Raw genomic sequence first — 25,612 nt, forward strand, 5'->3', positions numbered from 1 at the left:
CTTAAGAGCCCTGAAGATACATGTATTGGGTCATAAATATGTCTTGTCCCTTGTGATTCAACTAGCACAGGTGATTTCAGCCATATCCCTTGATATTGATCTCAGCAAAAGTTAATAATCCCTACAGGTGGTGTATAAAAAAAAAAGCATATATCTTGACATATTGTTCTCAACATGAGTAATTCAGAAAATCTCATTCCCTTCAGTGAGGTGCACTCGCAAGGACCGCACCATTGCGGGTACTTGCACTCCGACGCTGATATTCGACTCGAGCCAGGCCGGAGACCATAATCAGATCCAGCTGGTCCATCATACCCAGGATGTCAAAGGTTCCTTGTTTCTTGACGGACCACGATGCATTATTGAAGCGCGCAATAATATATCCACGAGAATCAACGAGCTTTAAATTGCTCGTCAGCGCACCGTCGCGCTGCCATTGCCACCGGCCTTGATGTCCCGCAGAGAAAGAATATGTATTCGATACAAGTCCTTCCTTCTTCATGCCAATATCAACATTGGCCATCTCAACGTCAATGCCTGAAGAGAAATGATGGAAGGATGCAGTGCCGATGAGCACCGACAGCTCGCCGTTAGGGCTTGGGTATGAGCGGTAGAAACTCATGTGAGGCTTGAAATTGTGCCGGTGCACCGTGTACAGCACCGTCTGTTTATCAGCAGCAGTAGCAACCAGACGCTCGTGCCCAGACTGGTAATAGATATGGACTATATTTGTTTGGCCATTTGGGGACATGGATTGTGCATAGGACGCCATAGGGTTTGTGTGAATTGCCCTGAGAACTTTGCCAGGAGCGAGATATTCGGCTTTATGAATTTAGATTTCATGATCGAACCTGCGAGTCCAGGTGCGCGAGAGGACGCATTTATACCAGATTACTTTCTTCATAGGATTTGTTGCCGGTGAAATACGCGGTGGATAAACTCGATTGGGCGATCTACTAAAAGTGATCAGAAATGCCCTAATTCGGTTAGCCGGCGGGCCCCCGAGGTAGCTTTTAAGTTTTGCCTTTGTGCGGGTAAGCCGAAACTAGCCTCAAAAGAGGCATTTCCTTGCAAGTATGCATTTGACTATCACTCCTAATACGAGATTTTCTGTTTTTTGTCGGGTAACTGACCTCATGCCATTAAGTACTAACTCTCGTTGGGCATGCATAATATTTAGCTAGCATGCTGCTGAGCAAGTGTGGGCTGATGTCTCAGCCTTATCAGTTGCATCCACCAACCGTATTTAGAATTATCCAGGGCACATTATATATCTAACAGAGTCAGATACTAAGATAGCGCCAACTTGTAAACTTACTGGGATTTTTGCATACGAAGCAGTTACTTTATACCATGATCAGTTATCTACAAATGGTGCTCGATAGTTTTAGAATGACACGCTAAGACACTCGAAATTCCTAGTCACGGTTAATGCGCTTCGCCACATTCGCAAGACCCGAATCACTTGTGCTGCTTAAGTAGAACTGAAATTTGAGTGCAAGGTTGCAATCATATCAATATTTTAGGAAGTTGAAGAAGAAAATAATTTTTGAATAAGAGCAATTTAAATTGATGTTACCAATACTTTGTAATGGGAGCAATTTTGGTCCGTATCATATCAAGGGAACCTTGAATGATCATGAACATTCGTTCCGAGTAAGAGATTGTCACAAATAAGAAAAGAAAAGTTCATGGTGAACTGCCGATATTCTGCACATAGTTGTTCGCTTAGGACGGCACGTCATCAAGTCCTTTTGGACGGATGGGAACAAGCTAGAGGGGATCATTAGAATCGGTTATTGAATGCGTAGGGTATGATTGCTACAAACCTCAACATTGGGACCAGATCGCCGAATCTCACTCCAAATTTGGTCGGTTTCAGAGCTAGGTTCTTGGAGTTCATCCAGAATTTCGAAAATGGGGCGTTCAATTGCGTCAGGCCACTGCATCTGTGTCAATGGGAAAGTTCGGCGGGGGCTTGTGTGAGGTGAAGCTTCTATGCAGGCCGTGATGATTACATCCACAAACGAGAAGATCTTCTTTCTATCTGATTCTCTCTCCATCGAATATGTATTAGAAGTAATAATCGAACCATTCTCCAGGCGCAGGAATTGCCATTGATAACCGTCAGAAACTATACCATAGATGACGTTAACTATTCGCTCTGGTCTCAGTCTGGCTCGATCCTGGGAGGCAGCCATCATATATACGATGGCTTGGGGCATTCCAGAATGAAATTTGGCCTTGGTTTTGGCTTCCACTACTACGAGATAGCTTTCGAATTCCCTCTTGACTCTGAAAGGATATGGATCATATCCTATCGCGTAGTCAACTCGGCCAGAGATAAGGTGGGTCTCTGAGGTGGCGATAACGTCGTACTCTCCATGTACGGCAATACGCCGCGCGACCATCTCATTATGGTGAGCTTCGATTCTCTCGAACAGGACTAGGTCAATAGGGGTTCGACAAAGAGCCTCGCAGCGTTCCGAATTCCAGAATGGAGCCTTGAGTACCCTCGTGATCAAATCATCTAAAAAGATCTTAATATAGACTCCGGATAATCGTTGAAATTTTAGATCTTACCAATGAGTTTGTCGACTGATATGGCTCTTTGGCCGACATCCCAGTTTTGGGGGCCGCCGTTGCGATCCCAACCAAACCCAAAGATATCAGAAACAGTCCTCATACTTTCAATTTCCGACGCCTGCATGCTCGTGATCGAGAGCTTGGAAGATTTTGGGTCGTTAGCGCCGTCAATGGCTTCGACGAGGCTTTTGATGCACTCTCTCAACCCTTCAATATCTTCCAACAGTTGTGACTTGCTGTCAAAGGTATTGACGCGTGAAGTGGCAACGTACAGGAAAGCTTTAGCGGTAGCAGCAACATTGTCACGATGTTGCTCTGCGACGAATTTTCTCTTTCTTGGGGTCGAGGCAGGCGTGTCTTGTTGCTCGATTCGCGTTGGAGTTGTCTCATTAGACTCAAACGGACTGGCCAACGATGGAGTCGCTTTGGGGGGCGTCGCCTTGGGGGATGTCACTCTGGGGGACGTCATCTTGGGGTGTGTCCCGGACATTTTCAGAGTATTTATACTCAGAGACAGCAATATAGGAGCAACCAGAGATGGGATAGATAACAGAAATGAGATGTGACATAGAGGACGTGAGGGATGAAGGGGCAGATATCAGATGTGGGAGTTCAGAGAGGGAAGGTGCGAGGCTGGGGGGTGTTTGTTTTTGAGAGAAAGTGCGCCGTTTGAAGCTGCAGCCTGTTGACGGACGATTATGACTTGGTGACATCAATGAATCATAAGCAGGGCTCTTCAACCTCCAGCACTCCCCTAGCGATTTACGAGGTACTAATTCCTCGATGTATGGATCTGTTTGCATTACTTATTAAATGTATTCAGTAATTTAACAGATATAAACACTGTCGACCCCATCATTTATGGAAAATATCTTATATGTTTTGAAGATCGGAAGATTACTAGAGCCCCTTCTGTTAAATGTCCTACCTATCTCGCACCGCTTATTTTCCTATATATACTAGACGACTGATACCACGATCATTTTATCTAGTTCAGGGACAGAATGGCCTGCAGATGCCTGACGCGATACTGGGAATTTGATCTCTAGCACAACAATGGCTTGGTACCTCTTATCACATATGTGTGCAGGCAATTACCCTCTCCAACAATCCTTTTTTTAAGGCTGACTGCGGTAGAAATTTAACACTGAATCGAATGTCTTGGTTGGTAGTCATATGTCGGAGCAGTTTATCAGAAACTCATGTAATTGCAATGAAATGTAAGGGAATGAATGGCAGCATTGTAGGGTGTCTAATACGACTGGCTGGTACGCTAAGCGCTTCCGATGAGGTTTCTTAAATTTGCAACAGATAGGCAAAAGTGGCTGGCATCTAGCGCTGAGCGCCCCCAGAAACCGGCGCAGTAGTAAGAGCAAGTTAGATATCATTTTCCTTGACGCTACATCACCCCAATGATAAGTTTCCATGCATAATTAGCCATCCTTGTGTTGTAGAGAACAATATTATCTGTCGTCACTGTGGTGCGGCCACCAATTTTAGTAGTCATCAGAATGATAAAATGTAGACCATTTTCAATGAGAGGAGGCAGCGACAACTTAGTCAGTCGCATGGGCGCTTACCCCATATGTCGATTGACCCACTCTTTCTTATCGGAGTTATATCATTGGTATGATAAGAAAGAGTGGGTTGAGGCTATCTATCTTAGCGGGTTATTGAGCGTCTAGCATCCACCATCAAGTGACGTCCGAGCGTCGAACCAAACAGATAACGTCGACATCCAGAGCCACCAAGGCCGAATTCTTTCCAATTTGGTACAATATCACCCAGGAAGCGATATATGCCCGCGGAATATCGTCGTTATTATTATTTCCAGCCTGCGTTCACCTTCGACTTTGAGCTGGCCTTACTGCAATTCTACGTAAAGCACACTAAACTAATATGAAAGATTTTATTTGGTATATAACTATATTCGTATCACTAGGCTTATATTATGTGTTGACATTCGTATCCTGTGCTAGTAGGAGAGAGAGCACTTGTCAGACCTGAAATTCTCGGTAGAATAACAAACAGAAGTCCTCGAAGCACACCAGTTTGGCCAAAGAATTCGACCGTCACCACCCCTTTGTTGGTGCGCAAACACGAAAGGGGACTCGAATCCTCCCACTATGCTGTGTGGTATCTATTTAGTCGGTCGGTTTCCTCGCATCTTATAGATACACATGCATCCTCCCTGAATATATCGAAAGATACGCGATTATATAGATCATGGAGAGTGCTTTCGATCACGAGATCTGTAAAGATCTACATTCTTGCTTTGAAGACATTCGCTATATCCAACGGCATATGCATAAAAACAGAGGAACGCCAAACGAATTCAAACTGGCCAGTGAGCTCCACGAAACCAAAGTCAAACTCCATCGCGTTCTGGAGGAGATATACGCCATGAATGCATTTACGAGGAAACCAGGCGAATATTTGCCAGGAAAATTGGTCAATATGGAGATCCAGCGGAAAATCTGGCAGAAAATGGATGATATGAAGCCTCCACTCGATATTCTGCGAGATCCGAATGCTACCCGCGAAGAGAAGGACGCTAGCCTCGTCAAAGCTAAGAAAGTTTGTGACGAGATGTGTGAAATTTGGTTTCAACCACTGCAAGAGCCCGCAATTTTTGAACCTGACCCAAGTAGGTCTAAATATCCTCGCGTCTGATGAGATGTGGCTGACACATTTGGAAGAAAAGATTCACTGATAACGCACTGTGGATTTCAAGCCTGCCGGCCTGCATCACAAATACCAACGCTTAGAGTCCTCAGAAGAGCGGAAACGAGTTGGGATTGTTAGGAGCGATTGATATGGATAATTTGTGACCATCATGACAGTCATATTAGTCCACAGATCTTGTGGATAGCGACCTGGCTAGATGCAAACTGGACATTGAAGATTTTTTAATATGCTATGGAACATTACACGCGGACGCCACGAACTTGACATTCCTTAAATTTTGGCACACCTCAATGAGAATCAATTTTGTTATTTTACAAGGCGTTCCCTCTTAGAATAGAGAAAGAAACAGCATCTTGATGCTTCAAACTACCTAATGTCGGTATGTAATCCTAGCCAGCCAGTTTCACAGATAGCGTTTCACAAATGACCAATTGTCTCAATTTCTTTTCGCCTCGAGTGCAGCTACAACTTCTTCGGTGTACTCAATTATTGATTTCAACGAGGTGCAGTACTGTTCGAGTTGATTTGAATACTCCGTTGCCCGAAGTGCCACTAACTGATCAACTAATAGTCGAACTGCGTCTTGCTCGCGTGATTGCATAAGCTGATCGTAGATAGCTTGCGGGGTCAATCTTAAGGTGTATTTCCCATGCTGGGTCTCCAAGGCCTTTGTTCCCTCAATCATTGCCGCGTATATTGGCTTAATCTTGGTCAGGAAAGCGACAAAGATAACTGTTGACAATGCTTTACACTGTTCAGGGATGGCGAAATTGAAATCTTGACGATCGGGGACGAGGGTTTCCGCAAACAGTAGCGCGTCAACTGCGATCTGCTTTGAATCTGTCGTGCCATGGGCCAGCTTCGTGCAGCCATATGCGAGGAAAACGTAAGCGTGTCTGAAATCAACTTTAAGCTTACCGTCGGTGATCTCTTTATTCAGTAGAAGCAACCTTTCAGCTGAAATGACCCAAGCAAGCTGAGGCCACTGCCGCTTCGTTTCTATATCAAGGCTCTCCGCGTGTCCGTTGTCGAATTTGCCACCAATAGTCAGAAACAACTGAAGTAGCCACTTAAGCTCTAACTTTGCACCATCCTTCCTAGCCATGAGGTCCTCAATAGCATCTATCGAGGTTCGGTCATTATCTAAGCCGATTTTGGCCAGCTCCAGATGAAGCCGAGCAATCTCGTTATCTGCCTGGGAACCAAAATAAGTGCGATGTTGGATGGTGATATCAGGTTTGGAGGGATCGACGACGGAAGCTGTAGCGACTTTGTGGGACCAGTCTTTGCGTCTGTCAACCAATGTCCTTGATTGAAATCTATACTCAGGGAGATAGAAGATGAGGTCCTGGGCAATAGGATATGGATACCATAAACCCGTATTGTGATCAACCCCCATGAGAACAAAGTACTTGAGTCCCCCCACGGTAGGAGTATATGTTTGAGGTGTCACCACACGGAAGGAAGGCTGATCTGGGACTGGTTGCAGCACATTTTGTGGTAAAGTTTCTCCGACAGTGCCCCCCCTCGCTACACCTTTTGATAAGGCATTCTCGTCAATTGATCGCGGAAACAGCCCAACAAATAAAAAACGGGCTTCGTCAATGTCCGGGGTCTTCTGCTCAGCCTCTACATTAATATCTTGGGAGGTTGATGCTCCACCATGGCTACGAGCTCTGTCTTTCCATGAAATAGAAGTCGCCTTCTTGGCCGTTAGGAACTGTGGGACAGCACGCTGCTTAAACGCATCGTCAATTTTGAATGCGTGGCCTTTCACAGTAAAGGCGTAACCGGATAGATCTTCACGATTATCTGTCATATTTACGCATACCCAGGCGGTCGTCGTGGCTGATGAGAGGCGAATTGAAATTCCGAGAATCTGGTATTTCTCATAATAGTTAGAAAGCCTCAGCGGGTTATGCAATTGTCGAGCAGGCCAAGTATACAACTAGTAGTACGGCAAACATAATCGTAGACTCACCAGGTATTTTCAAGGGTCTCTGTAGATCATCCGCTTGTCTGAGGGCGATTAGGCTCAATGCTGGACAGCTGTAGATGTTGAGTTCGAGAATAGAGATAGGATTGAAGAAGCAGTAGGCAAAGGAGGAAGATGGGTCACAAGCAGAACCAAACAGAAAGAATAACAAACGCGTTGACAGACGCTAAAGCTCACCGGGCACGCTCACCTCTTTTCAGCCGCACCGCCTTTCCTCAAAATCTTCTTCCGTTTGCATGCTTGAAATCTTCATACCCTCGCTCATATTATCACCTCCTGCCACCTCCTGCACCCTTGTGTATCTTAGTTGGCTGATACAGTGGGCTTCAGGCCACTATTTTCAAGATACGAGAAGCTCAGTATCTGTAACCTTCCTATCAAATAGTTGCAGGCTTTGCATTTTGGCCTTTCGTGTTCACGAAGATCCTTTAGATGTTTGCTGACGAGCAACAACACGGATCACATCACACGAAACTGAGACTGAGCCTCTGTGATTGCACACGCGAGAAAACCAGTGCGTCATTTACTGTACCCATAATTCAGTCTTCCCGCAATCATACTTCTTAGCAAATATTGATAATAGCTCCATATCAGTGGACTCATCGCTAAACTTTTTACTAGAAGTTGGACACATTATGGACGCTAACAAAGATTACGAGGCGCAGTGCCTTGCGTCTTTACTGGAGAAGTTAGGAAATGTGCGAGAAAGTTACAATTCTTTGACAAGTAACTCTGTGGAGTTGAAAGCAACGCACAAGCCCCTGTACTTCGAGGTATACTATTGCAATACTCTGCTGTTCCCTAATTTATGACTGACTGGAGCCTTGGTGTGATATAGGATGATATGGACCTCGACTATGTAGATGAAGATAACGCAGACCATGATGATATGAAACTTGATCTCAAGCCTGGTTTTGTCTATGTAGGCAACAGACAATACAAGGTGCAAGACTACCTTGGCGAAGAGTGGGTGGAAAAGTTTATGGTGAGTTGTATGAAGTTATCACAATTTTGACACTAGTCAGCTGATGCCGGATGCCCAGATAACTTTACACAATATCCCCTCGGCTGCGAAACCAGACTGTTTTGCTATTGAACCTCATCCTTGGCAGCTGCACGGAGCTGCTAAGCTTCACTACCTGTGCCAGTCATCCTTCCGAGGAGGGATCTGCGGTGACTCAATGGGCCTAGGGAAAACACTTCTTGCGATCACAGCGATGGAATTGGCTAGAGACGAGAGGGAGTCCTTTTCATTAGTGGTTTGCCCTGCTTCTTGCCGCATCCAATGGAGGGATGAGATAATGGCGGCGTATAAAAGGTACCATACAACACTTCCACATATCATGCCCATTATACAATAAGACAAGTATACTAATGACATTTAATGAAAGGATTCCGCGCCAAAAATTCTGATCCTCGACGATGCAAAGACGACTGCAAGCGTGCTGGCTGAAGCTAAATACGACATCATAATTTGCTCCTATCACTTTCTTAGTAACGCCCACCGGCGTCTAACTGAGTTCGATGAAAGGTTGGCTTTGTATAAGCGTGGTGCCGGTCCTCTACCCCCTCGCCCCGTCGGTGGCTTGCTGGGCAAATTCTGGAAGTTGCTAGACCTTCCCGTAAAACGAATGGTACTAGATGAATGTCAAACTATCAAAAGGGAAGAAGGACGGTTCTTTCAAGCCGTTCGTTCAGTCTACCGCAGGGGCACTATTCTCTTGTCAGGTACCATACTCAGCAATCGCTGGTTCGATGTGGCGAACCCAATCGCGATGCTGTCAGGACATCCATTTGATACCAGAAGCAAGTTCATGAATGCCCTTGCAGTGACAACTAAGAATACCAGAGTCAATGCCTATGGAGAGCCCGACATTGTCTCCATCCAACGGCTTATGTTGGCTTTCACTTTCGCGAGGCCGTCAAGTTGCTTGCTGATGCCTGGTGCAGTAATGAATGATGCGACGTTCGAATTGACCGCTGAGGAACTTGTCAAAGTGACAGAGGCCACAATCAGATATGAAAGAGCGAGAGCATCCGTCCTTAAAGAAGGCGGCGATAGCACAGAAAACAAGAAGGCTTTGGAGTTTGCCGTAGTCGCGCAGCTTCTTGCTGCCCATAACTTCTTGACCGAAGACTCAGTAGCTGATATACCTATAGCGACGGTAGAACTAGAAGGCGATCCGGACCAGTTTCTCGTCCGCTTAACCCAGATGAATTCACAGGACCTTGGGTCGCGAAACAGAAAAGAATGGCTAAAATTCTTGGATGATACTAATATATCAAACCTAAGGAATTCATCTCGAGTGCGCGCTATAATTCTAGTCCTCGAACACATAAGAAAAACCTGGCCAGATGAAAAGGTTGTAATTTTTTCAACGTTCCTACGCTTCCTCGACGTCATTTCCCGTGTAATCAGAAGGACATTTGGCGACATCTGTCTGGAGTTCAACGGGACACTGGATGTAAATGCCAAGCAATGCGTTCAAAACGCTTTCACTAACAACCCAAGCCATAAATATATGCTCATCACAAGCGGATCCGGGGGTGTTGGTCTCAACCTCCAAGAAGGATCCATCGTACTGCAGGCAGAAGTGTGGTGGAATCGTAACCTTGAGCTCCAATCCTATGCCCGGTGTTGGCGCCAAGGGCAACAGAGAACCGTGAAGATTTTTCGAATGCTTGCCACTAACAGCCCCATTGATGCATCTATTAAATCCTGCCAGACAGCAAAAGAAAAGGTTAACTCTACTATCATGGACGTGATTGTGAAGGAGGATGGTGCCGCTTTGCGCGTCCCGGTTTACCGGTCATAGTTTACTAAGTGATACAAGAGAACCTGTAGATTAGGAAGATTCTAATATAATCTTTAATTTTTATGACTTGATAGAACTTTAATAACAACTTATGGTGGCCCTTTAGACTTTCATAGTCCGTAAGTTGGTTATTTAAGCAGTCTTCCTCTGGGAAATGCATGATAGAACAGGTTTGCCTTCTTCAACTAGCCATCGACAAATCCCGGATGAGATTGCCATCTTCTTTAACGCGCTAGAACCATCCGCAACTAGAGAGCTACATGACTCGGAGAATTTTCTCAACATATTTGTGCAGCGTGTTCAATATTCACCAATTCTCATATAATGAGGACCACTCATCTGTGGAAGCAAGCCTTGAGGCCTTCATTGAAGCCACGCCGCACACAACCCCTGTGATAACACGACATTGATACATGAAGTAGAACGCTAAATCAAAGCCTTGCCAGATCCTTGAAGTCTATGGCATGATTGAAATGCGATCAGACATATGAAGCACTACGTTCCTTACCAAATCTCATGGAATATTCGATGGATCGATTGAGAGAGCGAGCCCGGTGGTATTAACCAGATATGAAACCTTTCAAAATCGTCAGGGCCTGCTGTCGCTTAGAAATAGGTAAATGAAGGCATTGAAAACGTACTCAAGTTTAGCTTTTATCTGGAAAAGCGTTACCTTCTGATTATCCAGAGCAAGAGTGACTTTGACATCTCTATGCCGCTGTGAATGCGAATGTATGTGCCATTTAACGTAGGGGGTAAACACGTCACTCTTATAGTACTAGTTTCTGGCAACACACTCCCACCTTTTAGTAGTGGGATGGGATTAGCCTCCAAGCAGTGCAGGTCGCTTTCGATATGCGAACCATGATCATGAACTTTATGCTCTCTGGTCGCCCGCAAGTCGAGTCTTTTGGTCATATGTATCTTCCTCATTATCAAGAGGGCGAGCGATCGACACTTGTGTTCAATGCGAGTAGGTTGTATACTATATATCCCAATCCATATAAGAACCCACGTTGCGATTGGTGGCAACAAGGCTGGTTCGCTAATTGGTATCGTTTCATAAGATATACATGTCCGATAGATCGGTTGAAATTTGATGAATCATGTAAAACTACTTTTAAAGCATAAAGAGTGAATGGGCTCCAAGCCGTACTACTCTCTCATCCCATGAGATCAGTCCGCTTGGCAGAGTTCCGCAACTCGGATTTTCGAGTGTAGCATCAGTTTTGTAAGCCTCGTAAATCATACCATCAACACACAGGTGATTATCAGGACCGGACTGTATTCTCCAGATGTGTTGTAAGAATGACGCGGCGTCAAGCATGCTCAGATCACCCTGATATTGGGACAGTTGACAAAGTGAGTCCGCAATGAACTTTCGTGCGACAGCCATTGACATGGAGCTTGAATAGTGACACTCCATCCCGGCTATAAAAAGCGGCCAAAATAGGAATTTTCCAAGCCATCGCCCACCCCGGGGTGAATCTGGGCGGAGTAACTGATGCAAGTATGTCAACAATGAATCGCTTGCCGTAGATCGTATTGAGTTGATGTCGACTGATAGACCGTTGCCCAGAGACAAACTAGTCGGTCTATCGCGGTCGATGATTAGCGTTCTCATGAAGTAAAGCAATACGGCCATCTTGAAAGTGGAGACAAGAGCAAGCGAGTCACTCCACGGAGATTCCGCTGCTGTGAAATTATTATAATTTGTTGCTGGAGAATTGACCAAATCAAAGCCTGGAGATACCATCTTCCCCTTCCGATCCCGCACCCAATTAGTGGGCGAAAAGGAAATTATCCGTTCAAACAGTTCCAGAATCTGGGAATCAGTCGCACTATGTTGGTTGTCGAAAATGTTGGCAATCGAAGACCGTAGATAATTGATTCTTACTACCGCCTCAAGTAGTTCATTGGGACATGGAAACCCGACATCTACGCCATCACGATGTATATGAGAGATATATTCGAGGAAAACCATTTGAGGTGCCACTAGAGAGCTAAGAGCCGAGCTCGTTTTTGTGACACAGCTCATTATATCTACACTATCGAGGTTGTTAGTTGCAAAGATAAATAGTCGTTGAAACCCGATAACTGAAATAGGCAACTAACAGCATAAACAAATGTAACGCGTGGCTGGGCAGGTACTGCTCTCTAGCCACATTCCTAAAACCACCTCGTTGCGAAATGATGGTCCTCATTGCCTCAAGATGAACAATCCAAGGACCATACGCAGATTGTTGAATCTGAACAGTAATCGACAAATACATCATTTAGCGTGTGCTAGATCGAGGCTCATGCATATGTATGTACTTACTTCGAGAGTCATGAGGCTAGAAATGAGTCCGAAGATATCATCAGTAGAGGATTGAAGGGCACCATCATCAATGAGAGCTCTAAGACCCTGTATTACTTGTCGATGATGCCCATAGACAGACTTTTTAAGAGGATGCGCAAAAGCGTCCAAGCCACGACTTCTTCTATCCACAGTATGGCCTTGAACAGCTGACGCATGGGCTGAGAGAACATCGCAGGTTTGTGAACGGATAACCCGGTGAGTAGCTACGACGGCAGATAAAAAATCCATCACGATGGAAGGAAGATACTGCCATATCTCAAGGTTGATGTGATAAGGATTTGGGGTAGAATCAAAGACTATCATGTCAGAAGAAATACTAGAATTGACTACTCGCACACACCCCATTCTTGTGTAAGCTTGTTATTGCTGAATATTTCATGGTTATGGTGCTGAAGGAAAAACGAACTTACAGTACATCAAAACATCAAAAACTCGATAGGCATCGGAATAGCCAGCTGGCATAGGAAACAATGGAACTTGCGGCGGTGATCTTACAGCCTCGGTTGTTCTGTCTGCATAAAGTCCGTCAGCTCGAAGCTGAGCCATATCAAAATAAAATATCAAGAATTACCCTGTTGTAGATCCACTTGCGCATTCCATAATTGACTATGGTTTCTTTGGTCTTCCTTTGCTTGCGCTGGACCTTGAATACAGCTTGATGAGAGTACTAGTTTCGGACGACCTCTCTTTAAAGGTATTGAAGCATTGCTCTGCACCCAAAGAAGTGCTTGGGTTCCGTATCCAAGGCATTCCACACCGCGAGATGTACACTTTAGGCAGGTTGGCTGCACCCCGTCGCAGCGCAGTCGGCTGCGACGACAGGAATGGCATCTGGTAATAGGGTTTGGAGAGACCATTTACAGAAGCTTTTAGGTGTTGGTATGGGGCGAGAAAATGGAGAGCAGCCCTTTGTTTTTTGACGCCTCCGAGAAATATGAGATTTTCACGGGTTCCGCTGCCGAAGGATCTGCTGCACGTATGAGAGTCTTGATATATTGGACCATATTATTTTAATACCTTTTTGCGGAGCATAGTATCGGGCTTGCACAGTGGGTTTGCAGGTGTCAACTCAGCCTCGGAATGCAAAACCATAGGCGGTGGGAGCCGATTACCCAATTAAATGATTTGCTGAAAACAAGGCCTCCGAACCTCGCTTGAAGAGGCCTAAAACCTTGAGAAACTGGGATCGCAAATACAGATTATTCTTGACAATAAATCAGACTTATATAATTTTACTCTTATTGTAACTATTTTATTGTTTGTTATACAAGCAAATACAATAAAGTTGTCGAAATTGCAAGCTAATGTCACTAGCTTTTTTAGTGTGTGCGGACACTTTTGGTGCGGATTTCAATGTTAGGTGTTGCATGGATAAACGAATGTCCATGATTAAGAGGTAGTAACTCACATTATTTCCAACCAATTATCTGGTGTACCACGAGCGCCATCACACAGAGTCGACTGATCGAGAAAGTCGTGACGCGATCGCGTCTTTCATTCTTACCTATTCGCTTCCTTGCCTCCGATAGGCCTCTTGGTGTAATACTAGGCGACTCTCCACTTTCTTAACTGCGCCGTTTTCTTGCTTCTGCTCGTAAACTAATAGCCCCGCTCTTTTCCGAGTGGAAGGCTGAACTGATTAACAGAAATTTAGTCAGAAAGTAGGCCAATGCCAGCAATTACCGGCGATCTTTCCGGGGGTTGGCCCTTGGCCCGAACTATGTCTTATACTCACCGCGTTTCCCCACAGAGATCTCCGCATTTGAAGTAGCATTGGCTTTCGCAAGCATGTTATTCAACCGGGCTATCAATGGCTATGAGAATTATTCCAAAAAAATATATGTCCTTGCCTTCATATTTAGCCTATTTGACCTACCAACCCGCAAAAGCCCTTGCTGATTACTCCGCATTATATTTCCCCCCTCTTGACTAGAAGGTCGCCTCTTCTACTAGGATCTACAGTACCAGCTGTTATTTCGACAAACTCTTACTAATTTCACCTATTTTCTTTTAACCGAGATGCTTGCTTCGCCATTTCTTCAATGTGATATCATATTAAGATCACTTCTTGCTATACACAATAGGCTGAATAGATATTAGACTTTCCCAAAATTTGAGGAACGGGATTGTATAAATAGCAGATGCAGACCCGTACTGAGATTCCACGATTTCCTTTATCAACAAACATTCATCCAATGCTAAATGAATGCGAATCATGAAGGCATACTCTCCTGCATTATTGGCTTCCTTCATCACTGTTTGGTCACTCGCCAATGCGGATGGGATCCGACTAATAAATGGCCATGAGAACGTTCTAATTCAGCCATGGGGAAAAGATGGCTTTCGTATCAGGGCGACTTTAGACAAAATTCCAGATGGCAAGCACTCTCACACCCTTCTAAGTACTCATTTAATTCTGACAGGTGTGTAGATGATTCTCATAGCGTGATCCTCGACCCACCACTTGACAAATCATTGCTCATCGGAACGAACTATAACACCACCATCACTGCGACCCAGAATGCCTCTTTGGTCAATGGCTACGCATCTGTATCTATAACAGAGAATCAGCTCAGCTTCTACCGAATAGACGAAGGCGGTAACCGGACTCTTGTGCTCCAGGAACTCAAGCTTGGGACACCTGGTTTCCCTCCACGATGGTACAACAAAAAAAGTTTTCAGGATGGTTTTCGTAGCCAGTACACATTCCAAGCTCCTGACAGTGAGTCGGAGCATCTGTTTGGGACTGGCTCAGATCTTACCGGTTACTTGAATAAGAAAAACCAGACTATTGATCTTGTGAAGTTTAATTCGCTGAATCCGATACCCACCATTATGTCAGACCGTGGATATTTATTTTTTTGGAATGTGCCGTCATTAGGAAAGATAGAACTGTCCCCTACCAGGTAAAAGAAGATTTCAAACATCAACATTGAATGTGCGATCTTTATTGACCCGCATAGGACTCGCTTCTCAAGCGACCATACCAGAATCGTTGATTACTATATCGCAATACGGCCACCGGCAGACTTCGATGGTTTGCTAGAGAGATATACTGCTGTCACGGGCCGCTCACCCATGATCCCGGATTTTGGAATGGGATTCTGGCAGTGTAAGCTGCGTTATGCGAGCCAGGAAGAAATCATGAATGTTACCACAGGTTTTGCCCAGGTACGCTCCATCAAAAATAGCCCTGCGGCCATAAGAATTGGCTGACCATATATGCAGCGCAAAATTCCGATGTCGTTACTTGTCATTGATTATCTGAGCTGGCTACATGAGGGTGACTGGAAACTGAACAGCTCAGCCTTCCCAGATGTTCCGAAGATGGCACGAGAAGGTGGAGTCTTATCCCTGCCGACGAAACATATTTTTTTTTCAAAGTACTGACTGTGATGTCTAGTTAAAAAGCTCACCGGATCCGAAATGATGGCCTCTGTTTGGCCTAGCATCGAAAATGCGAGTCCTAACTGGGCTAATGTGAGTAGTCTCGGTCTTACCGCGCAAACATTTGCCCCTACAGACATCGCTGGACTCTGGCAAAACAAATACGTCCACCTTCTTGATTCTATGAATCCGGCTGCCCGCCAGTTCCTGTGGAGTAATTTAAAGGAGAATTACTACCAGAATGGAATTCGGAATTTTTGGCTAGACGAAGACGAGGGTGGTCAGGTGGCCAATGATGTGTATCCTTGGACAGATTATTCCTTGGGGGCAGGTGATCAGTACGCCATGCTGTACCCGTACTTTCACCAGATGGGTGTTCATGAGGGACAGCTCAATGCCTCTGGCTCGACTGAACCAACTGCTTTGAGCCTGACGCGATCTTCCTGGGCCGGCTCGCAGCGATTTTCTAGTGTGGTGTGGAGTGGTGATATCTTGTAGGTCGTGACCTTCTATATTGGGATTGGCAGATGGTCTGATGTAGGAACTTATTTTATAGTGAAACTTGGGAGTCGATGAGGCAGATGATCGTCGCCGGCCAGAGTATGGCTTTATCTGCACAGGGCTGGTGGACTTTGGATATCGGTGGTTTCAAAACGAATGGCCAGCCAAGCTCGGGCAATATTAGCAATCCAGAATATCAAGAACTATACGTCAGGTGGCTGCAATGGTAAGTCCCTTCCTTCTGGTATCTCAACACATAGATGGCCTAATTTTTTCCAACAGGGGAACTTTCTTACCAGTATTCATTAATGGAATATTCGTCGTTATCAGACTTGAACTAACTGAGATTTCCCTAGATCATGCGCAATCACGGCGATCGAACCTGTCTTCCATCAGCACAGGGCAACTTCTTGACCTGTCCTAACGGTATGTATCAACTAGCTTCTGTCTTGTTTTCGGATGCAATGGACTAAGGATGAACAAAAGAACCCTGAAGCTACGGACCCGAGAACGAGCAGATCATCGTTTCTTACATCAAACTCCGTTATGCGTTACAGCCATATATCAAGGCGCTATTTCGGCAGCTATCTCTCAGTGGTAGAGCTATCATGCGACCTCTTTTTATGGATTTTTCCGTTACAGATCCTTACACCCTTACTGCTACGGAGATATTGAAAGAACAATATATGTTTGGCCCTCGTCTCTTGGTTGCTCCTGTCACCACATACCAGGCGACAAATGCGACAGTCTACCTACCCAAACTACCTTCTTCGGCACCCGACTCAAAATGGACGTACTGGTGGTCAAACCGGACGTATGAGGGTGGACAATGGGTAAGAGTCACATTTTCCAATATAGACGCACCGACTAACCTCTTTTGGCAATAGGTTACTGTATCTGCAAAGAAAGAGACGTCAGTTTATATCCTGAAACTTGTGTGTTATTGGAGTGCAAATATTAACTGATTCGGTAGTATTCCGCTCTTCCGATTGGGTAGTGTATCAGATATTCTCACTGGCAACATCTAAACGGCCCCTGTGTAACTTCCATGATCTGCGCGGCGACCTGACAACTCAACACAAAGGAACAGGATATCTGGGCAACCCTCGTATCGGGATTAGCACATATCCTTTACGAACAATCGTTATTCATCAACAACAAGATCGTCAAATCGTATGTTTCCATATGCTTCTTATTGAAGAGGCATTTTATGACTAAGTCAACATTAAAACTTGCTTCAATTCATTAGATACTAATTTGCTCTCACCTCGGTTCGGGAAAGTAAGAATCTGCGTAGTGATTGCCAATGAAAGTCCGCTGCTAATAAAGATTATAATACAATACTGATTGACCCGAGAATGATAATTCAATGCTCTCTTTTAATAGCTTCCTCATCATCCATGGCATCCCACACAAGCTCAGCAATATCATGCAGAAGTGCATCAACAATAATACCAAAATCCCCCTCACCAGCTTTAGGCACATCCAAAAGCAGGGAAGCAAACGGTATGATCAAATCTTCCCCTTCAACGAAATGGCCGATATTGGCTTTTCCTCTTTTGATTGTAATTTTCTGCTTTATTTGAGGTGGTGAGAGATGATCAATTGATCTTGTCAAAATATGTCGCCCTCTTGATATTATTATAATTTACTGTGGAGGTTCTTCTAGAAATCCTGGAATCCATGACAATATTTTAATATTGCCTGATCGTTTAATGCTGATTATGAATTTATGTTTGACTTTTCCCTAGATTCATTGATCTATCAAGTAATATCTTTTGTAAGTTTTGTCCTTGATTCAGTATATCTAACTTCTACTGCTATAGTAGGCCATTTTCTTCCTTGATAGATTAGCTTAAAGAATACATCAACTTGTTTGCTTCGATTAGGGATATTGACGCGAGTAGCTTGATATAGTAAATTCTTCGCCGGACTTTCATCTGAATAGCAAGATTCATAAATTCGATTTTGAATTTGCGTAGTTGCTTCTTTTTGAGGTAGGCTGGGTATTTTCAGGATCAAAAGTTGAAGCGATGGTGAATAAGTCAATCTGCCCTGGCAATGCTTCGTCTGATTTGTTTATAACTGATGGAGGGGCGTTCTTCACGAGTATAAAGTGATCGCCGATGGTATCTGAACTTGGGCCAGGAAGGGTTTCTAGTTTTGCTGGTTATGATAACAGTAAACTGGGGTGTTTGCAGGAAGATGCGCAAGAAACATCTCCATCTCGACGATTTCGCACCGCCGTCGAACTCAACAACAGTTTCCTCACATGACATTTTCGGGGCTATTCTAGAGTAAGGCGACTTCGAGTTGTTTTCTACCACGAGCAGAATGAGTGATACGGAATACCCTGAGAATTTATTTCAAGCTCTAGCCAGAACCTTTCTCCATGTAGCATGAGGTCATATCTTCCTCTCTATACGGTCATAAACCGAACTTAGAAGCACCAGCACAGAAGGAATATTCTTATATTTCTATTGGCACTGCATCACATTTCTATTAAATTACTTTTTTTTATCGACTCATTGTATTGCCTTATAAAAGGAGCATACCCTCGCTCTCTAGGTTGTTAGTTTGCATAAACTATCTAGTCTGTAATACTAGCCTGCATATCGCAAGAGGTGGAAACAAACAAGTTGAAAGAACCCATGCCACGGTGATATGCGCTATTACCTCCCGTTGTCTAGGAAGAGATAAATCACTCCGTTGCTTGGTTTTCTTCGTATATAAAAGGGACAATCCATATATGAAACATTGAAAACCACACGGCTGGAGTTCTTGAGGATGAACCTGCCAGAAGGCTTTTCACCTATTAAGCTTGCTCAGTACGCGATTAATCAGGATAGCGTGGACCTGCTTAAATATCATGATTAGGTCATAACAAGAAAATCCGAATGGGGAAAGAAGATGGCGAGACCTCCTCATCGAGGGATTGGTCGGTTCGCTAAGTAGCCCATGCACACGGACTGCATCGGTTTTACTGCACAAGATTTGTATATCATCTAGTAATCATTATATGTATTTGTTTCATGACAGATGTTGGTTATTTTTTGTAATAGAAGAGATTTTCTCGCTTACTAAGTTTCTCAATAATAGTGTTGTTCTTCATTACAGTTTTCATCAGTATGGACTCATTTATTGCACATAATAATTGAGCTGAAATTACTCCTCAAGAAGACGATGAACGCTTGACATCCCTGTCTAATTGAGGAATCATGATACGCTGATGATGAGTTTCTGTGGGCCGCGGAACTGCTGATAGCGGTTCCGCGGCCACGACAATTGGATGAAATGAGAAGCAGATGTAACATTAGCCACTTTAGTTCCTACAGGGAAGGGCGCTTTTCCTTTGCAACCAATGATGTGTGTGCTGTCAGGGATTTCCTCCATTATGCCATAATGAGTGCTCCGATCTCGCATTAGCTCCATAAAATCTTAGGGGAAAAATGCAAAAAAGAGACAAGAAAACAAAACAATACTGAAGACCCATGACGAGCTCAAGTGATAATGTGGTATAGCTTCATTATACTTCTTCCTCCGCTGGCTACAGCACTATGTGCACCCACTGCTTCTGTGACAATCTCTATACATGGGAAATTGCTTCCTCAGCCGACGTCAGTATTCGACGACGAGTCTCATGCTGCTTTGCGGCGTGATGCCACCAATAGTGCTTCTACCACGCAAGTATCCCTAGTCACGTCTTACGCACCACCTTCAGTATGTGGCTGGTCTGACGGCGATGCGACTAGTAAGCACTGCCCTTTTAAATTCTTTTCCGTTTAACAGCAAAGGGTTGAAGCAGTCTCATTTGGAAAACGAAATGTCTAATGACTCTGTTGTAGGCGGCGCATTGTACTGCAGCTATGGCGCCCAATGCCTTTTCCATGCGTCGGACTCGGCCTGGCCAGCTATGAGGGGATGTTGTCCACTCGGCTATGATGGCGGCTGTGAATTCGAAACCACCTGCTATGATAGCTCCCGTCTCTCTGCTACTCCATCGTTGCTTTCCACTACTGATCCGTTTGGTGTCTACTGCCCCGATACAATCGCACCATCATGCATCCCAATAGTCTTCCCTCAGCTAGGATATACAGACTACGGATGTGGAACAGTATTCACTACATTGACAATATACACGGATCTCACAATTACGCCCACGGCGTCAAGCAGCTCAGCATACATTACAATGGCATCGATGAGTTCTGTACCTGATAGCCTGCTGCAGGAACTTGCCAATTATGATCACAGGACATCATCATCATCATCATTATCATCACCACCACCACCATCACCATCACCATCGACGCCAGTCAGTATATCAAAACCTACTTTCTCTGCTGTTCCCTCCTCGGCTGGTTCCTCCACACCAGTCGGCGCCATTGTCGGTGGAGTGGTGGGTGGAGTCGTCGGTATTGGAGCTCTTTGTGCCGCGTCCTTCATATTTTGGTTATCGAAGAAGAAGCAGAAGTCGAAAATGGAAAGTACCGAGGGCCAGTTGAACCCGCGGTATTCCACGGTCCCACAGTCATTCCAAACCTCGATCATTTCTGAAGTTGATGGGGCGCAAGTCCCAAATACGGGACGTGCTGAGTTGTACGTCCCAGAAATATATAGTATAAGGCAAGAACCAGTTGAGATGGACGCTCATGGTCCCAAGGGAGTAGTGGAGCTGCCGTCGAAGTAGCTTATGCCCCTATATAGGAAGAGATAAGATGCTATATATGGGCAGTTTGCTTTCGTCAAAGAGAGCGGTTGAAATGGGATTCATGCAAGATGAATCTCCTGGCTAACGCGTACACACCGTCATTGGATGGCGAGTCAATCGCTTTTCTGATGAAACGGCTAGCGCCAGAATAGAGAAGATGGATTTGAAGAGGCTAATTACCAATCACGATTTATGTAACATACGTCAACTAACTAAATAAATAATAACTAGTCAGTTTTTGATTGCTGTTATTTGTAATTGCTTACTTGGTAGTGGCCGTGAGGTTTAACATATCAATGAGGGTGCATAGCTAATTGAAATTGGTAGATGAATTACAAGTAAAGTTTACTTCCAGACCCACTTAAAGAGAGAGCAAGGATATGCGAAGGAAATCGGAACCGGGAGACGCGGTGCGTTCTCTACAAATGATTGTTGGTTGTCCAGCTGTAGGGATAGATGGTTGTGAAACTCCTCTAGAATATCCAACAGTCGATTCTTGAGTAGCTAGGTCCTAAATGCTACTACCTGAGCTTCGTTTGCTAAATGGAATGCTAATGAAACTCGATTCCATTCTATCTTGACCCAGTAGACAACCGCGATAAAAATTGCATAGGCAAAAGTAAGAATCCTGACAGCACATAGTAAAGTCCAGTCTGCAAAGAATCAACCACGTCCCTCATATTTGCTTCTCAACGATAAGGATCAAAAATATTAATCGACCAAGTCAAAATAAATATAAATAAAATCCAAAAAGATAACATACAATGGGATTCGCTGGTGGTCACCCGCTGTTACTATGACGTTGTGGAGATCGCGATCATGGTGGGTAGCCTGCTGATCATTAGCGCAGACTAGTCAACTGTGTCCCATCAAGGCAAGCTTATAAGGTTCATCCCTTCTTCGCCTGGCGGCTACGTAACCAATCATTTAAGGCTATCGATAATAACTCTAAAACGACGTAGGATATATCGAGGCCTTTTCATTGTTTTCTCATTTACAGCTTAATGATGCTGTTAATTGACTTTGGCTCAGGCCAAAATAGAATGAATGATCGGCGCACGCTTCGCAGATGATTTAAAACTCAAGGTACTTTTAAATAAACGCGTGATGAAGGGAATTGTTGAGGGACCAGCCCTAAATACACAGCGTTGACAAAGGCAAAAGAGAGCTTATGCCCATAAATATCTTCGGCTGAAGGTGTATAGAAAATCTAAATTGGGCCGAGGGCGGACAACGGGCGACGTGAGACAGTCCCATGCACTCTCTCAGCATGGTTCATCAATGATGCCTTGCTTTCCAAGTCCTTTTTACAGATGCTGCATGTAACCCGCATATCTTTCGGTGACGAGGATAAGCTACTTGCAAGACGTATTCAGGTTACCAAGGACATGGTTGCCCTCTCGCAGCTCTGCGAGCCAAACCGGCGAGGCAACCGAATCAACTGGGATGTGGAGGACGATGAAACTGTGAAGTCTGGAGAACCCTTGCCTGCTAAAGAGGAATCATTGAAATGTCCTACGGATATTTGCATTATCTGTTGCGGCCAATCTCAACTTTCATCGTCTAATCCTCCTCCACGCAAATTTCCCGCCCAGCGGAAAGACTCACTCCGTCGTCATCTCATTGAATCTCATCTCACCCTTGCACATGAACGGAATTAGTTGCACGTGGCCAGCATGCCATGGAATCTCTGAGTTCACTAAAGTCACTGAATTTTTAGCGCATGCGGTGACTGTGCATTCGTATGACATCAACCTCAAGCTGCATCATCTCCCAACAAAACCGTGCCTTACTTGCAGCGATACTTCATCCGTGGATCGCACAGTGGAATCTATAGAATCTGGTGGTCGGTCGGGCACTGATACTCCCGCTTCTTCCGTGGGTCCTAAGACGGCGAACATCGACCCGCGCTTGTCGGAGTTCCATAAACCCAAAGGTACAGAGCCTCTGCTGCGTCGCTTAAAGAGATTGCGACTTCAATGAGTGTCGCATGGCAGACAAAGGGGTGTACGAGGAAGGAGTAGCAGTTAAAGTTTAGTAAAAAAATAGTTAGTAAGAAGAAATCAGGTGGCAGGTGGGACCAGGCGTCAGATGATCACTGACTGTATCACAGGATATCGGAGAAGACCATATCCAGAGGATTCCAGACCTAGGAAGCTACCTGTGAGACCCCCTCATCCTTCTTATCCACCCCCTTCCTCTTCAACGAGATCCACTGCATCGGCAACGCCCCCAGCATCGCCGCCGCCGCCAAGGCAGTGGCAGCAAAAAACGAATACGTAATAGCGCTACTATAGCTCTGCACCACAACGTCCAAGACGTCGCCATCTGCAACATCCTTCAGCCCCGCAGCCCCGGCCTCAACGACCTTTTTGACATCAACTCCCTCCACACTACGTAACAAGTGTAGCAGTTTATTATGAAACATATTCTGCGCAGCAGAGACAAACAACGCCCCACCAAGCGTTTGCATAAAAATAACAATAACCGTCGCGCTCGGCGCATCGGCTGGACTCTCCACACACGCCTGAACAGCGAGCATCGGCTGCGTCATACCCAACCCACAGCCAACTCCGTAGAGCGCTTGGTAGCCGACGTAGGACTTCTGTGATGACGACGGGGTGAGTGTCGTGAGGAGGCCTGCGGCGATGGAGGTAAGGACCGGGGCTGTTAGTATGAAAGGCATGTAGTGGCCGGTGTATGTGACGAGGATCCCTGAGAGGATTGTGAATGTGCCCAGGGTACCGAGCATGGGAAGGTTGAGGACGCCTGACATGGTTGCGGAGGCGCTCTTGACGGATTGGAACCAGATTGGGAGCTGGATTTAGAAGGTTCTTGGTTAGATTGTGAATGGCAGGAACAGAGGGAGAAATAAAAGCTTGCAGGAATACGTACGTAGTATGTGAACACCATGAATGAGGCGCTAAGGCAAAAAGTGTACAGTGACGCTCCCCATATATTCCTGTTCTTAAAGAGACGCGGTGGAATCGTGGCTCTGTCCTGCTCGTAAATCTGGACTACCACGAAGGTCAAAAACAGCGCGCTAAAGACAGCGAAGAGGGCTATTATCCTGGCATCTTGCCAGGGATACTTAGACCCGCCCCACTGCAGCGCCAGAAGCAGGCAGATCATAGAGGGGAGGAAAAACAGCAATCCAACGGGATCCAGCTGCCAAAGATACTCCTTTGCCCCCTCAGTCGTCTTGACGGGTTTCTTTGATTTTAGAAAGAACAAAATCACAAAACCAGTAACCCCACCAAGCGGGAGGTTAATATAAAAACACCACCGCCACGTCGTATTATCTGTCAATGCACCACCAAGCAACGGCCCTGCAACACCCGCAACCGTGAAGATGGCCATGATAATCCCATTGTACACAGGTCGCTGGTGCAAGGGTGCGGACTCTGCGATGATGAGCATGGCTCCGGAGAAGAGGCCACCCCCACCGGCGCCCGCAATAGCTCGGCCGATGATCAGGCCAACAGAAGATGGTGTTGCGCCGCAGAGAAGAGAACCTGCTTCGAAGACGGCGAGTGCGCACATGTACACCCATTTCACGGGGAAGAAGGTGTACAGTTTGCCATAGAGCAGACTGACGCTGCAGTTTGTGAGCAGGAAGGCGCTGCCGTACCAGCCGACGTCCTCGAGGGAGTCGAATTGTGTGGTGATTCGGGGAATGGCGGTTGCGAGAATTGTGTTGTCCTAAGAACGTTTGCATGAGTATCTAGGAGATAGGAGATATATGATTTGACCACGGTTTGGATTGGGTTGGGCATTAGGAGACAGCCTACCAGTGCGACGAGGGTGCAAGCCAGCGACATCCCAACCATGATAGCAGCAACCCTCCATGCCGAGGGATACCCCTCTGCTAGGCCCACTGGCTGCTGTTGGTCGTTGTGCTCGCCACTAGCGCTCGCGTCGTCGATTTCCAGCGGCACTAGTCTCGTCTCGCTCTCCTTGGTCAAAATGGGCTTCCTAGAGGCGGCGAAAGGCGTCCGTGGTGAGGTTGGCGCCGATACCTGATGTGACTTGTGTTCTTCCATTTCTGTGCGACCTCAAAAGTAAGGATACCAGAACGAGAGGGACGAAGTTGACACGTAACGTGGTTCTAGAACAGCGCGGCAGGCTCTGGGATAGGATCTTGCTTAAGTGAAGGAGAGTAAATGAATAGTGAAATCAAGTAACAGAAGATGCTGGGAGGTACCGAAGTATGGAATGCTGGCACTGCAAGGGTGGTGAGCCGTTGCCCTGGGATGTTGTGCTTCGCAAGGGAATTCATGTGCTGGACAAGTCGATGTAGGGGGGGGGGGGGGGGGGGGGGGCAGCGGCTGCAAGGAATGTGCAACCATGAATTAGCAACCAAACAGACGCCAGGTACTTGATAGCAGGTGGCCAAGTGCTGGATTAAAAATGAGTGGGTTCGAGCTTTGGACTGGATTCTGTAACATTTCATTGGAGACCTAGCCCTACTCAACCCACGTGAACATCCAGGTCCACACAGTAACCCTTCCATGTATCAAGGTTTAGTCGGATCCGTGTACTGATACTTCATCCTAAACTCAATATGG

At 45.5% G+C, this 25,612-nt stretch overlaps 9 protein-coding genes across 9 annotated transcripts; 4 read left to right on the forward strand and 5 right to left on the reverse strand.

Annotated features, from left to right (window-relative positions):
- Window positions 1-87: 87 nt before the first annotated feature.
- Window positions 88-689, reverse strand: BGW36DRAFT_385595 (uncharacterized protein). The gene has a single exon (XM_046216928.1). It carries the CDS (start codon window positions 620-622, stop codon window positions 203-205), a length of 420 nt encoding a protein of 139 aa, XP_046068831.1. The 5' UTR covers window positions 623-689; the 3' UTR covers window positions 88-202.
- A 1,039-nt stretch (window positions 690-1,728) lies between these two features.
- Window positions 1,729-3,055, reverse strand: BGW36DRAFT_362500 (uncharacterized protein; the record flags this gene model as incomplete). Its single annotated transcript, XM_046214378.1, has 4 exons — window positions 1,729-1,773; window positions 1,830-2,530; window positions 2,584-2,822; window positions 2,859-3,055. The coding sequence occupies 4 exons, from the start codon at window positions 3,053-3,055 to the stop codon at window positions 1,729-1,731; spliced, it is 1,182 nt and encodes a 393-aa protein (XP_046068832.1).
- A 1,280-nt stretch (window positions 3,056-4,335) lies between these two features.
- BGW36DRAFT_385598 (uncharacterized protein) lies at window positions 4,336-5,725 on the forward strand. The gene is made up of 3 exons (XM_046216929.1): window positions 4,336-4,502; window positions 4,566-5,233; window positions 5,291-5,725. Exons 2-3 carry the CDS (start codon window positions 4,813-4,815, stop codon window positions 5,389-5,391), a joined length of 522 nt encoding a protein of 173 aa, XP_046068833.1. The 5' UTR covers window positions 4,336-4,502; window positions 4,566-4,812; the 3' UTR covers window positions 5,392-5,725.
- Window positions 5,711-7,093, reverse strand: BGW36DRAFT_362502 (uncharacterized protein; the record flags this gene model as incomplete). Its single annotated transcript, XM_046214379.1, has 1 exon — window positions 5,711-7,093. One exon carries the CDS (start codon window positions 7,091-7,093, stop codon window positions 5,711-5,713), a length of 1,383 nt encoding a protein of 460 aa, XP_046068834.1.
- An 812-nt stretch (window positions 7,094-7,905) lies between these two features.
- BGW36DRAFT_430704 (P-loop containing nucleoside triphosphate hydrolase protein) lies at window positions 7,906-10,086 on the forward strand (the record flags this gene model as incomplete). The annotated part of the gene is made up of 4 exons (XM_046220879.1): window positions 7,906-8,043; window positions 8,109-8,255; window positions 8,314-8,529; window positions 8,662-10,086. The coding sequence occupies 4 exons, from the start codon at window positions 7,906-7,908 to the stop codon at window positions 10,084-10,086; spliced, it is 1,926 nt and encodes a 641-aa protein (XP_046068835.1).
- Window positions 10,087-11,112: 1,026 nt separating this feature from the next.
- Window positions 11,113-13,370, reverse strand: BGW36DRAFT_31332 (fungal-specific transcription factor domain-containing protein). The gene is made up of 5 exons (XM_046212516.1): window positions 13,020-13,370; window positions 12,859-12,960; window positions 12,407-12,774; window positions 12,202-12,335; window positions 11,113-12,134 (listed from the first exon to the last, which is right to left on the reverse strand). Exons 1-5 carry the CDS (start codon window positions 13,303-13,305, stop codon window positions 11,207-11,209), a joined length of 1,818 nt encoding a protein of 605 aa, XP_046068836.1. The 5' UTR covers window positions 13,306-13,370; the 3' UTR covers window positions 11,113-11,206.
- Window positions 13,371-14,663: 1,293 nt separating this feature from the next.
- Window positions 14,664-17,364, forward strand: BGW36DRAFT_430706 (glycosyl hydrolases family 31-domain-containing protein; the record flags this gene model as incomplete). Its single annotated transcript, XM_046220880.1, has 11 exons — window positions 14,664-14,850; window positions 14,880-15,354; window positions 15,412-15,619; window positions 15,677-15,788; window positions 15,852-16,329; window positions 16,392-16,562; window positions 16,619-16,634; window positions 16,693-16,766; window positions 16,833-17,169; window positions 17,224-17,249; window positions 17,310-17,364. The coding sequence occupies 11 exons, from the start codon at window positions 14,664-14,666 to the stop codon at window positions 17,362-17,364; spliced, it is 2,139 nt and encodes a 712-aa protein (XP_046068837.1).
- Window positions 17,365-19,788: 2,424 nt separating this feature from the next.
- On the forward strand, window positions 19,789-21,286 carry BGW36DRAFT_385604 (uncharacterized protein). Its single transcript, XM_046216930.1, has 2 exons — window positions 19,789-20,087; window positions 20,182-21,286. Exons 1-2 carry the CDS (start codon window positions 19,847-19,849, stop codon window positions 21,021-21,023), a joined length of 1,083 nt encoding a protein of 360 aa, XP_046068838.1. The 5' UTR covers window positions 19,789-19,846; the 3' UTR covers window positions 21,024-21,286.
- Window positions 21,287-23,193: 1,907 nt separating this feature from the next.
- On the reverse strand, window positions 23,194-25,087 carry BGW36DRAFT_430708 (putative MFS toxin efflux pump; the record flags this gene model as incomplete). Its single annotated transcript, XM_046220881.1, has 3 exons — window positions 23,194-23,862; window positions 23,940-24,746; window positions 24,836-25,087. 3 exons carry the CDS (start codon window positions 25,085-25,087, stop codon window positions 23,194-23,196), a joined length of 1,728 nt encoding a protein of 575 aa, XP_046068839.1.
- Window positions 25,088-25,612: the final 525 nt, after the last annotated feature.

The sequence above is a fragment of the Talaromyces proteolyticus genome (genome assembly GCF_021365285.1).
Source record: "Talaromyces proteolyticus strain PMI_201 chromosome Unknown BGW36scaffold_10, whole genome shotgun sequence".
Taxonomy (NCBI): domain Eukaryota; kingdom Fungi; phylum Ascomycota; class Eurotiomycetes; order Eurotiales; family Trichocomaceae; genus Talaromyces; species Talaromyces proteolyticus.

Bases quoted from the DNA above. Each gene is read 5' to 3' on its own strand.
- BGW36DRAFT_385598 (XM_046216929.1), top strand. From the start codon at position 4,813: ATGGAGAGTGCTTTCGATCACGAGATCTGTAAAGATCTACATTCTTGC. The intron at 5,234-5,290 runs GTAGGTCTAAAT...TTGGAAGAAAAG, and splicing joins AATTTTTGAACCTGACCCAA to ATTCACTGATAACGCACTGT.
- BGW36DRAFT_385604 (XM_046216930.1), top strand. From the start codon at position 19,847: ATGTGGTATAGCTTCATTATACTTCTTCCTCCGCTGGCTACAGCACTA. The intron at 20,088-20,181 runs GTAAGCACTGCC...ACTCTGTTGTAG, and splicing joins GTCTGACGGCGATGCGACTA to GCGGCGCATTGTACTGCAGC.
- BGW36DRAFT_385595 (XM_046216928.1), bottom strand. From the start codon at position 622: ATGAGTTTCTACCGCTCATACCCAAGCCCTAACGGCGAGCTGTCGGTG.
- BGW36DRAFT_31332 (XM_046212516.1), bottom strand. From the start codon at position 13,305: ATGGTCTCTCCAAACCCTATTACCAGATGCCATTCCTGTCGTCGCAGC. The intron at 12,336-12,406 runs GTAAGTACATAC...ATTACTGTTCAG, and splicing joins CTAGCCTCATGACTCTCGAA to ATTCAACAATCTGCGTATGG. The intron at 12,135-12,201 runs GTTAGTTGCCTA...CAACCTCGATAG, and splicing joins GCGTTACATTTGTTTATGCT to TGTAGATATAATGAGCTGTG.